Source organism: Littorina saxatilis, linkage group LG17 (assembly GCF_037325665.1).
Source record: "Littorina saxatilis isolate snail1 linkage group LG17, US_GU_Lsax_2.0, whole genome shotgun sequence".
NCBI lineage: Eukaryota > Metazoa > Mollusca > Gastropoda > Littorinimorpha > Littorinidae > Littorina > Littorina saxatilis.
Window position 1 is genome coordinate 66,649,538 of NC_090261.1, and position 12,458 is coordinate 66,661,995.

Consider the following 12,458-nt stretch of genomic DNA (forward strand, 5'->3'; position numbering starts at 1 on the left):
GTCTCACCCAGTCACATTATTCTGACACCGGACCAACCAGTCTCTCGCTAGTGACTTGCCTGTAATGTCATGTGGGAAATAATGTCACGTGGGGAAACTACCAGTTTACCTTTGTGATTATCACACGCACACAAGAAACATTCCAAGACAAGACACTGGTGTTCATAATGTATTATTCACTGTTTACACAATTTCTATTATTACATGATGCTACAGAATCCAATGATCAAAATGAAGTAACATGCAAATATATATTACAAAAGCTCAGGGTTGTGACTTTTATCAGTTTAATATTTCATTCTTCCTTTGTTCCCAATACCTGCAAGTGCTATTCAAATTTCAAAACTGAAGAATACTGTAATTATTTTCTAATAAAATAGTGTACTTAAAAAAAAAGGCTTGCATATATCTATGCTCTTAACTACTATCTTAAGCCCTACTGTATCTGGCAAAAAGCCAGAATCCCATAATAAAAGAAGATTTTTAAAAACATATATAACTTCAAATTACGCCATCAGTAAGTTAGTTTCACTTACGTTTTGTCTGTCGAGAGTCAACAGTAACAAGAAAAATATATTTTGAGATTGACACTTTTTTCAAATGCAGATCAAACTGATAACTGCAAGAAGTGTAGTACAGTGGGAATTTTTGCCAGAATTGTCCAACCTCTTTTGTCTTATTTCTACCCATATCAAACAAAAAAGCATACATTCAAATACCTCAAAACTCATGTTTGTCAAACACTCCGGCATAAACATTTCAACCAGGAAGATTTTGTTACTGCTTGGCAATTTCAAGGAAACACTTGTGTATACATGTACGACTCTAAAACCAGCCAAATTAAAAATTAAACTTTCTCCCGAACATCCCCACCCCTCCCTTCAAAGACGCACAACTGTGATTAGGACAGGCGTTTGGGATTAGCATTACAACAATGATTTAAGAAGAATGTGCTGAATCAAGTTTAAAAACTGTGGAACACTGAACGTAACAGCAACATCTGACACGGGTGCCTTTTTCATGGGCAAGGCGGAGCAAAATCTGTACTCAATTTTCATTGTTTGGAGCAGGTAAGAAAATAGTCACAAAACTTTACAACTTTACAAGTCCACTGTCTGAATCACGACAGCCATACAGTGGAACCCCCCTTTTAAGACCCAAACAAAACAACACTTTTAACTAAGACCCAAACAAAACAACACTTTTAACTAAGACCCAAACAAAACAACACTTTTAACTAAGACCCAAACAAAACAACACTTTTAACTAAGACCCAAACAAAACAACACTTTTAACTAAGACCCAAACAAAACAACACTTTTAACTAAGACCCAAACAAAACAACACTTTTAACTAAGACCCAAACAAAACAACACTTTTAACTAAGACCCAAACAACACAACACTTTTAACTAAGACCCAAACAAAACAACACTTTTAACTAAGACCCAAACAACACAACACTTTTAACTAAGACCCAAACAAAACAACACTTTTAACTAAGACCCAAACGAAACAACACTTTTAACTAAGACCCAAACAACAAAACCTTCCAAGACACAAAACACCCATCCTCCCCAGTTTTTAGACCTCCCCGTTTTCCAGACCCTGCATAGATGTTGTGTTGAAAATGTGTGTGAATCTGCCTCCCTAAGACCCCTTCAATACATTTTGTACACATTAGTATTTTGTTTTGTGTGTGTAAAGCAAGGTCCCACTGTAGAGCGCTGTGTGTAAAGCAAGGTCCCACTGTAGAGCGCTGTGTGTAAAGCAAGGTCCCACTGTAGAGCGCTGTGTGTAAAGCAAGGTCCCACTGTAGAGCGCTGTGTGTTGCCTAGCATGAAGAGAACAGGTATGACGAGGGCCGTGACAACAAAGCTCTGACCGGTACAAGAGACACATATTGCAGTAAAACCAATCACAGAACTTTTCACAAAATGATTTTACTGTCAGCAGGAGAGAAAATAAAACGAGTGTCCCGTCAACTTTCCGCTGTACAAACGGTAAAACGCTCCATCATACAACTCAATAAAATCATCCTTGAGTAGGACCCACTGCCTTCTATGTGCCACACTTACCATAAAACAAACAAAACAGCGCAGAAGTAAGTGCAGGAGAAAATACTGTGACATACAATGATAGTCGATACATTCCAGCTCGGCTCAGTCTCCCAACCATTCACACTGTCGTGATCCTTACAGACTGAAGCATAGCAGCAAGCAAAACAGACAGCTGCATACACCTATATTTATGCTGAATTTTATCATGAACATTTTAAAACACTGGCCTTGCAATTTGATGATCCTGTCACTGGAGAAGAGTTCACTTATTAGTTATTTCTTCCATACAACACAAAGTAAAATCAAAACATATTCATAACTTACAAGTTACATGGTGCTGTTGTTTTGCAAACAAGAGTATAACATTAACAACCTGTATAAAAACAAATGTTGCAGCTCAAGGGTTGCGTCTCAATAAATACCTTGGAAAATAAATTCTTCATTACCCTTCTCAACCATGGCCATGTACTGTTAATGTGATGTACATACATGTAGTGCACAACGACAATACAGTGGAACCCCCCTTTTAAGACCCCCAAGTTGAAGTTAAGACTCCCTCCTTTTTAACTCATTGTCTCCCAGGTACGGATATATCTGTACCCACTCATATGGCTCTGTCTGACCTGGTACGGATATATCCGTACACACAGTCACTTCAGTCGCTTCCTGTAACGTCGATCTAACGCCTGCATTCCAGCATGTTGATACACAGTTGCTACACAGTTACTACAATTCTGAGTTACCTGCTGCAGCACAGCTGGTCTCGGCTAAAAAAAACCAACTTGGTCACCATAGGCGGGGTAGAAAGTGTTAAGACCTTGTGTTCTCAGACCTTCTGTTGATAACCTCTGTAAATGTACCCCCATTTTGAGACTCCCTCCTTTTTAAGACCTCATTTTCTCAGGGTTTTTTTAGGATCAAAAAGGATGGGGGGGGGGGGGGGGGGGTTCTCACTGTGCTGCGTCATCTCTACAACATTTCAATACACACCCTTTTAAAACACGTACGGTGGCCAGTCCTTTCACAACCTATCAAAGATCACTTTGTTACATTTCTCAACTTACATTCCATCCGCTTTTCTGAATAAGTCATATTTGTTATCTGATTTTGTTCTTTAATCTTCTTAAAACATCGTGGTATTTTTTTTTTTACTTTTTCTCAAATTGAGTATTAATAATACAATATATAATAAAACCATTTCACTTAAAGGGCCAATATGATACAAGATCAAACTTTTACCTAAAATCCATTTATACTCTCAAGCATAAAAAGATGCCATGTTATCTTTTCCATAAAAAGAGGTTAATAACAAGTGCAAGAAATACTTCGAAAATGACACAAAATAGAAAAACAACTTTACCGTCCACTGTTTCTTTTAACAAAGGTGAATCCCTACAACAAATTCAAAGAATGATTTTTTATTTTTTTTCTAGAAATGAACCTAGATCTCTGACAACACTCGAGTTTCACATTTAAAGAAAAGTGAGCGAGACAAAAAGCCTGACAATGACATTCCACTTAGAGCCACAAAGCACATAACGATGACATGAACAGCAAGTCCAGTGTCCAAATGCAGCCAACACTCACACTTGCTCTCAACCACACTGGCACATTTCAACAACAGCAGACAGCTATCAGTATCAACAGCAGACAGCTATCAGTATCAACAGCAGACAGCTATCAGTATCAACAGTGAATGACTCACACAGCCTGTATGTTTCATGTCCCACTGACAATGACGTGTTACCGTGGTACCTGCCATGTCAGAGTCCTTTGATTGGAGGACACCTCCCCAGAAAGGACACTTTCTGGTTTTCCCGTCTGTTATCTACCTTCCATGTCAGGCCCCTCTGATCAGAGGACACCTCCCCAGAAAGGACACTTTCTGTTTTTCCCGTCTGTTATCTACCTTCCATGTCAGGCCCCTCTGATCAGAGGACACCTCCCATGAAAGGACACCTTATGCTGTCCCTGTCTCTATCATCTACCTCCCATGACAGACCACCTGCAATGTGGGGACACTACTGGTTGGCCTTTCATGGCAGGTACCAGTGTAAACAGCAGACTGGAGACTGAGCAGATGACTGTGGATATGCCGACAGAGCTCCCTGAAGCAACTTTACACAAGATACACGTGGGCGTTTAACACCATCATACCACGTTTTGAAAATGTAACTCTTGGTCAATTTGTCGTTGAAAATGGCAAGGTGAAGGTCACAACACAAGTAGAGTTTTTGAGTTCTCCCTCAAAATCAAAGTCTTCCAGCCTAACCTATCATTAATCACTTAGACAAAATGCAGGTTCACATCCCAAAGTATGAGTTGTCCTACCAGTATTTCTCTATATTACCTGCAACTTCAATATATTATATAGATCTGTCTTTGTGAACTTCAGAATCAAATTCAATTATTCATACAATAGTTTCACTTACACTTGTGTGAGTTACAGCGGAACAAACTATTTTCGCCCATTATTGCAAATACTGATCTTTATCAAAACTCAGCACAGTTCATACCCAAATTCACAAACTGTTGCTCTAATCAAACTGAAGTCTCTGCACAAAGCTGGCAACCAGTATTTTAAAGGTCTGTGCCTTGGCTGAAGCCAAAGCTGTCAAACTAATTTCCGCATGTAACTTTGGGATGTTTTGAGCCTTCAGCAATGGACCACTGAGTATGGAGCTGAGTGTGAAGATAGTGCGGAGGAGGGGAAGGGGGGGGGGTCTCAGCAGGTTCAGCTCAGTCAAGAGTTCTGCACCCTCCCTCTGCTCTCTAAGTGAACAGAGTGCCCCCCTGGTCGACCTCACAACTGGCTCCAGCACAACTCTTGGGCTGAAAGAGGCCATGGAAACTACATACATCTGCCTTCTCAACTATGGTGTGAACTGTCAACAGTATGATAACATCAGGCCTGAAAGTGGCCAATATTTTACTCGCCATGGCAAGTTGAAACATGTAACTGGCAAGTAGAAATGTTCCTCTACTCGCCAAATGCGAGTAAAGTTGCTGAAACAAATTGTTGGTTTGGCTAGTAAAGTTTGCTCTCTGGCTAGTACATTTTTAGAATCACTTGCCAAAGGCAAGTACACCATTTGTTGGACTTTCAGGGCTGAACATCTGTTTTCTGGCCTAGTGTCAAGAACTTGTGATCCACCTGAACAACGTCCTTGTGTATTATGTAGCAAGCTCTGGCCACTGCAATCAGAACAGAGTTCTACAATGGCCGACTAGCGTAACACGTTGTATGATAGCCTACACTTCTCCTTGTCTGTATAAATGTCTCCTCTTCTGCTGCTAGGTGTCAGATGATTTTGGCCGAGTCCGGAATACAGTGAAAGGGTGAACTGAAAGTTACCTGAATACTTCAACATCTTAAAACACAGACATATTTAAAACCACCCACACCACCACCTGGTGTCTCGTACTGGTAAGTAAAGTGTATTGTTTTTCATCGAAACTTGTCGAAAGGATAAAACAACACACATACTCCGCAGGAATCGCAGTATATCCTCCTGTCTGCTCTCAGTGATGGTGTTGAAGAGACGCAACACAGAGGAACAGATCCTGTACAGTGATATTTTCAGCGTACAAAAGTGGTCACCTTTTCACAACACTTCAAGGTCATGACCTTAACCCATCATTTATATAACCTGTATCCTGAACGGGTATTTCTATACAGGTAACGCTACCAGCACAGTGACTGTGCCACACCAGTTTGAAGAGCAACAGCGCCTTGTAAATAACGTTGAACTTGAAGAATCGTCCTTCAACCTGAACACAGAAAGAGCCAACACAGTATTACATTTCCGTCAGGACTCCTCTGTCTGGTCTTTCACAAGCACGTGACAACCTCACACAGTTCTCCATCCCTCCGTCAATCTCTTTTCTTACACTGCACTGCGTGAGAGCCAGTCCACGTTCACACACTGTATCCATAGTGAACTTTACACAGGTGAAGTGCTATCCTCACAAACCGTTGTAACAATGAGGACACAGCCATCCTGGAGCATTTAGCTCTGTCACGAAGGACTGTGATGACGAGAAGATGTGATCCACTTCAGGCTTGCTTCTGTGCAGCTGGCCAGGCAATGTATCATCACCCAGGACTGTGATGACGTGAAGATGTGATCCACTCCAGGCTTGCTTCTGTGCAGCTGGCCAGGCGAGGGCTTCTAGGCAGTGTGAGGAGCGTGAGCACTGTGTGAGTGTATCCGTGTCATTGCACGTGTAACTGGCAACCAGCAGCAAGTCTAGCGACCGTTTCATTACTGCAGCAGGCAGCAGGCACCACAACTGAGGACACCAGAGGCAGTTCTAGCAACTGTCTTGGCACCACCACAAAGAGAAATCCATCATTAGCAAGTCTATCCGCAGTGTCATAACTGTACCTGGCACCACACACAGAGAAATCCATCATTAGCAAGTCTTTCCGCAGTGTCATAACTGTAGCTGGCACCACCACAAAGAAATCCAGTATTAGCAAGTCTATCCATAGTCTTTTTCTATCTGCAGTCTCATAACTGCACCTCAAACTGTTTGACCTGCTTGCTACCGAAGTTGGTGGCGGTGGTGGGGGACTGGCCCACAGCCTTGGCGGCCCAGGCCACATCGAAAGGATCCACTCCTTGCGCTCTGCTTCCCCCCGTCGCCGTCGTGGCGGTGGTGCCCGCGGGCCCGCTCTGGGCCCATCCTGATGCCGCTGCTCCGTTCTGTTGCTGGAAGTTGGCCCCGCCCTGATTGGCCAGCGAGAGCAGTGTGGGTTTGTGGGATTGTTGGGCGGAGTGGTGACCCCACCCCCTGCCCGGCATCGACAGCTCCCCGGTGTCTATGGAATGGCTGCGGCTGTGTTGGAACCCCTGCACAGTAATCATGATTGTGTGAAAAAAGAGTTACCCCTGCACAGTAATCATGATTGTGTGAAAAAAGAGTTACCCCTGCACAGTAATCATGATTGTGTGAAAAAAGAGTTACCCCTGCACAGTAATCATGATTGTGTGAAAAAAGAGTTACTCCTGCACAGTAACCATGATTGTGTGAAAAAAGAGTTACCCCTGCACAGTAATCATGATTGTGTGAAAAAAGAGTTACTCCTGTACAGTAACCATGATTGTGTGAAAAAAGAGTTACTCCTGCACGGTAATCATGATTGTGTGAAAAAAGAGTTACTCCTGCACGGTAATCATGATTGTGTGAAAAAAGAGTTACTCCTGTACAGTAACCATGATTGTGTGAAAAAAGAGTTACCCCTGCACAGTAATCATGATTGTGTGAAAAAAGAGTTACCCCTGCACAGTAACCATGATTGTGTGAAAAAAGAGTTACCCCTGCACAGTAACCATGATTGTGTGAAAAAAGAGTTACCCCTGCACAGTACCGTACTTTCCGGGTCATAAGGCGCGACTTTTTTCCTCGAGTTCGACCCCTGCGTCTTGTATAACGAAGCGTCTAATCCGTGTATGAAATACGAAAAAAATCAAAGAGACCGCCTGAGTACCAGTCAAACAACTTGTGATAATGCATGTTTCAGCTACTAGGTACTGCCCTGGCCAAGTTTCCTCGAGCTCTCAAGCCACCCAGCTATCACAATGCCTGCCTTTGATCTGGCCGCACACACAGAGCACACATAATTATTTCCACTCTGTTAAACTCGGTCACTGACCCGGTGCAGGAAGTATTTCCTCTCTCAGATATGACAGGGGAACCACCTCTCATGGCAAAAACTGGGTCATTGACCCCTGGGAAGAAGGTCGTGTCTATAAACAAGGCCACCCAGCTATCACAATGTCTTTGATCTCGCCGCACACACAGAGTTCGACTCTGTTAAACTCGGTCACTGACCGGTCACTGACCCCGAAGCAGGAAGTGTTTCCTCTCACAGATATGACAGGAACCACCTCTCATGGCAAAAACTGGGTCATTGACCCCTGGGAAGAAGGTCGTGTCTATAAACAATGGACCTGGCTTTGATCTCGCCGGCTTATTTTCATTCTTCGACTACCGGTATACTTTTTCAATTTTGGTGCGCCCTATCGGCCCCCTGCGTCCAATGGGTGACTGGATTACAATTTTTTTTAAAAAGAAGGGGGTGCGTCTTAGATAACGAAGCGCCTTGTCACCCGGAAAGTACGGTAATCATGATTGTGTGAAAAAAGAGTTACTCCTGCACGGTAATCATGATTGTGTGTCAGTTACAGCATAATCATGACTTGGGTACACAATGACATTCAATATAATGGCCATAACACCACACTAGAAAAATGTATACATGAAAAGAACATATATACACATTCATAATCACATGGGAAACACAACAAATCTATCTTAAAAGCACACACACAAAACACACACACACACAAACTTTCCCCCTTGCTCTTACACACACACACATACAAACATCCCCCCCCTCCCCTTCTCTCTCTCAAATACATACAGACACTCTCTCATGCACCGACACCGACATACATGCAACACCCTTACTCTCTATCTCTCTTGCACACCTACACACAAACACACCTGCATGCGTTGTTGTTGCTGTTGTTGTTGTTGTTGTCGTTGCTGTTGTTGGTGGTGAGCCTGGCTGGGGGAGGCGAGGGAGTAGGGGGCGGGGGCGGCGGTGGCTCCGTTGTGAGCGCCCCCCATGAAGGGGTTGCTGGGGCTGGGGTGGGAGGGGGCGGGGTGGGGGTGGTGGGGGTCGGGGACACGGCTGTCGGCGCCGGAGTGAGCCCAGGGGTTGGTGGCGGCAGGCTGAGGCCCGCTGTGAGCGCCGGGTATGATGGCTGAAACACAACACACACTAGTTGTCAGTATACAGTCGAACCACATTTCCCAGCAATGGGATAATAAAGAGATGGAAATGGAAGCGAGCCGAATTTGCCCCCAATGAGATAATAAAGTAATGGAAATGAAAGCAAACGGAATTTCCCAGCAATGGAATAATAAAGTAATGGAAAAGAAAAGAGGGCAAGCACTGACTGTGTGAAATAATTTCACAGCAATGGAATAATAAAGTAATGGAAAAGAAAAGAGGGCAAGCACTGACTGTGTGAAATAATTTCACAGCAATGAAATAATAAAGTAATGGAAAAAAAAAGAGGGCTAGCACTGACTGTGTGGAATAATTTCACAGCAATGAAATAATAAAGTAATGGAAAAGAAAAGAGGGCTAGCACTGACTGTGTGGAATAATTTCCCAGCAATGGAATAATAAAGTAATGGAAAAGAAAAGACGGCTAGCACTGACTGTGTGAAATAATTTCCCAGCAATGTGATAATAAAGCAATGGCTATGGAAAGAGGAGGTGAACTGACTATGAGAGGCAGGTGAGGTGTGTTGTCTCATCAGCACGTGTTGTTGGTGGTGGTGGGGGGCGGAGGCGGCGGGCATGGAGGCTTGGTGCACCAGGTGTGATCCCGTGGCGCTGGTCACATGACCCTGGGTGGCCCCGCCCGCACCGCCGCGCCCGAACTGGCCGAAGGGATCCTCTGAGGACATGGCGCTCAGACCCTGCGTCAGCTGCTGGCACATCTGGGAGATGGAGTCCTCGTGTTCCGGCGACACCTCTTGGATTGTATCCCCGTGGGTGAAACCTAGGAAAAACAAATTGAATGAAAAGTAAGAGGAAGGGATCTAGTGGCCGCTCAGGACCTGGCGGGGTATGGCGCAGCCAATTTGGGCATTTTAAAGGTGATTTTGTGGCCTTTCCTGGGTTATACATACAAAAAATAATGCATGTTAAAAAAAGAAAAAAAAAGGCTGTCATCATGGTGGTAGTGGGAGGGGGGGGGGGGGCCTGGGGGGGGGGGGGAGAGACGAGCAAACCCTGTGTCTTATAAAGTTACACCAACTACCACCACATAAGAAATCGTGTTACTTTGTTTGGTTGGTTATTATTGTGTATCCTCTCTTCAGCCGATATTGCTATTCCACACCGATTCTACTTGGTTTCTTTTCTAAAATCCCTGTCACTTTTCAATACAGTCAAACCTGTCTAAAACACCAACCTAAAGGACCATAAAAAATTGGTCATCACATTCGACGGTTGGTCGCTATGGAAAGGTGAATTATGTTGGAAACAACTGGGGATCCTTTGGGGTGGTCGTAATGGGCAGGTGGTCGTTATCGAGGTGGTCGTTATCAAGAGGTGGTCGTTATCAAGAGGTGGTCGTTATCAAGAGGTGGTCGTTATCGAGGTGGTCGTTATCAAGAGGTGGTCGTTATCAAGAGGTGGTCGCCAGGCCAGGTTCGACTGTACTTTTGAAAGTCAATTCAAAATTATCTTTACTCTAGACAGTTAAAAGACAAGAACAAGAAGGGCAAAGCCCATACGACTCACATGCTTTACACATTTTTCCTACCAAAATACATGTGACCTTGACCCAAGGTCAAGGTCATCCAAGGTCATGCAACACAAAGCTGTTAATTCAAGACATAGGAAGTACAATGGTGCTTATTGGCTCTTTCTACCATGAGATATGGTCACTTTTAGTGGTTCACTACCTTATTTTAGTCACATTTCATAAGGGTCAAAGTGACCTTGACCTTGATCATATGTGACCAAATGTGTCTCATGATGAAAGCATAACATGTGCCCCACATAATTTTTAAGTTTGAAACAGTTATCTTCCATAGTTCAGGGTCAAGGTCACTTCAAAATATGTATACAATCCAACTTTGAAGAGCTCCTGTGACCTTGACCTTGAAGCAAGGTAAACCAAACTGGTATCAAAAGATGGGGCTTACTTTGCCCTATATATCATATATAGGTCAGGTATTGAATCTCAAAAACTTCAGAGAAAATGGGAAAAATGGGAAAAATAGCTGTTTTTTAGGCAACATTTATGGCCCCTGCGACCTTGACCTTGAAGCAAGGTCAAGATGCTATGTATGTTTTTTGGGGCCTTGTCATCATACACCATCTTGCCAAATTTGGTACTGATAGACTGAATAGTGTCCAAGAAATATCCAACGTTAAAGTTTTCCGGACGGACGGACGTCCGGACGGACGGACGGACGGACGGACGGACGACTCGGGTGAGTACATAGACTCACTTTTGCTTCGCATGTGAGTCAAAAATGTAATAATTATTTGTCATTTGCAAACGGATACAACAGGCAATGCACACTATGATGAAAAAGAATCCTTAGTTTCAGAAAACAAGTCAAGCATGGCCTTCCAAACCAAATTGAAAGAGTTAAAAACTGACCACCATTTCCATTCTGTGAGGGCGATTCCAGCACGGCATTCTGGCGCTGAAGTGTGGAGGGTAGGTCGTTGAGGCGTAGCGAAAGAGTTCTCTTGAAGGGTGAAGAAACCTCTTGCAGTTTCTCAAATCCACGAAATGATCCTTGCCTGTTGAGAGCAGTCGCTGAAGCGTGTGGTCGCTGGACCGCGTAGGGCATTTCTATTTTTCTTGTTGGCACTGGCTCCACTGCAAAGAAGACAAGAATTCACAAATGGTGCCTTCACAGGGACCTCTCTCTCTCTCTCTCTCTCTCTTCCTTGCTCAAGACAACATGGGCAATTCACAAATGGTGCCTTCACAGGGACATCTCCCTCTCTCTCTCACTTCCTTGCTCAAGACAACATGGGCAATTCACAAATGGTGCCTTCACAGGGACCTCTCTCTCTCTCTTCCTTGCTCAAGACAACATGGGCAATTCACAAATGGTGCCTTCACAGGGACCTCTCTCTCTCTCTCTCTCACTTCCTTGCTCAAGACAACATGGGCAATTCACAAATGGTGCCTTCACAGGGACATCTCCCTCTCTCTCTCACTTCCTTGCTCAAGACAACATAGGCAATTCACAAATGGTGCCTTCACAGGGACCTCTCTCTCTCTCTCTCTCTCTCTCTCTCTCTCTCTCTCTCTTTCTCACTTCCTTGCTCAAGACAAAATGGGCAATTCACAAATGGTGCCTTCACAGGGACCTCTCTCTCTCTCTCTCTCTTCCTTGCTCAAGACAACATGGGCAATTCACAAAGGGTGCCTTCACAGGGACCTCTCTCTCTCTCTCTCACTTCCTTGCTCAAGACAACATGGGCAATTCACAAATGGTGCCTTCACAGGGACATCTCCCTCTCTCTCTCACTTTCCTTGCTCAAGACAACATAGGCAATTCACAAATGGTGCCTTCACAGGGACCTCTCTATCTCTCTCTCTCTCTCTCTCTCTCTCTCTATCTCTTTCTCACTTCCTTGCTCAAGACAAAATGGGCAATTCACAAATGGTGCCTTCACAGGGACATCTCTCTCTCTCTCTCTCTCACTTCCTTGCTCAAGACTACAACTAGAACAAAATAAAAATGAAGGCAGGAAACATCAAAACTCAACCATCCCCCTCCTCACTCTCCTCACACACACACACTTGCACATAGAGACAATTATTAGAACTCTCCCAAA

The 12,458-nt window shown here is 43.9% G+C and overlaps 1 protein-coding gene across 5 annotated transcripts in view; it reads right to left on the minus strand.

Moving 5' to 3' along the window:
* Positions 1 to 156: 156 nt before the first annotated feature.
* The window catches only part of LOC138952260 (protein numb-like), a 94,957-nt gene continuing 82,655 nt past the window's right edge, over positions 157 to 12,458 (minus strand). For all 5 annotated transcript variants that reach the window (XM_070323885.1, XM_070323884.1, XM_070323888.1 and 2 more), the window contains exons 7-10: positions 11,263 to 11,487; positions 9,367 to 9,645; positions 8,573 to 8,835; positions 157 to 6,915 (exon numbers count right to left, since the gene is read on the minus strand). In XM_070323885.1, coding sequence (XP_070179986.1) covers positions 6,574 to 6,915; positions 8,573 to 8,835; positions 9,367 to 9,645; positions 11,263 to 11,487 — 1,109 coding nt within the window. In that variant the 3' untranslated portion in view covers positions 157 to 6,573. The remainder of the gene's footprint in view (positions 6,916 to 8,572; positions 8,836 to 9,366; positions 9,646 to 11,262; positions 11,488 to 12,458) is intronic.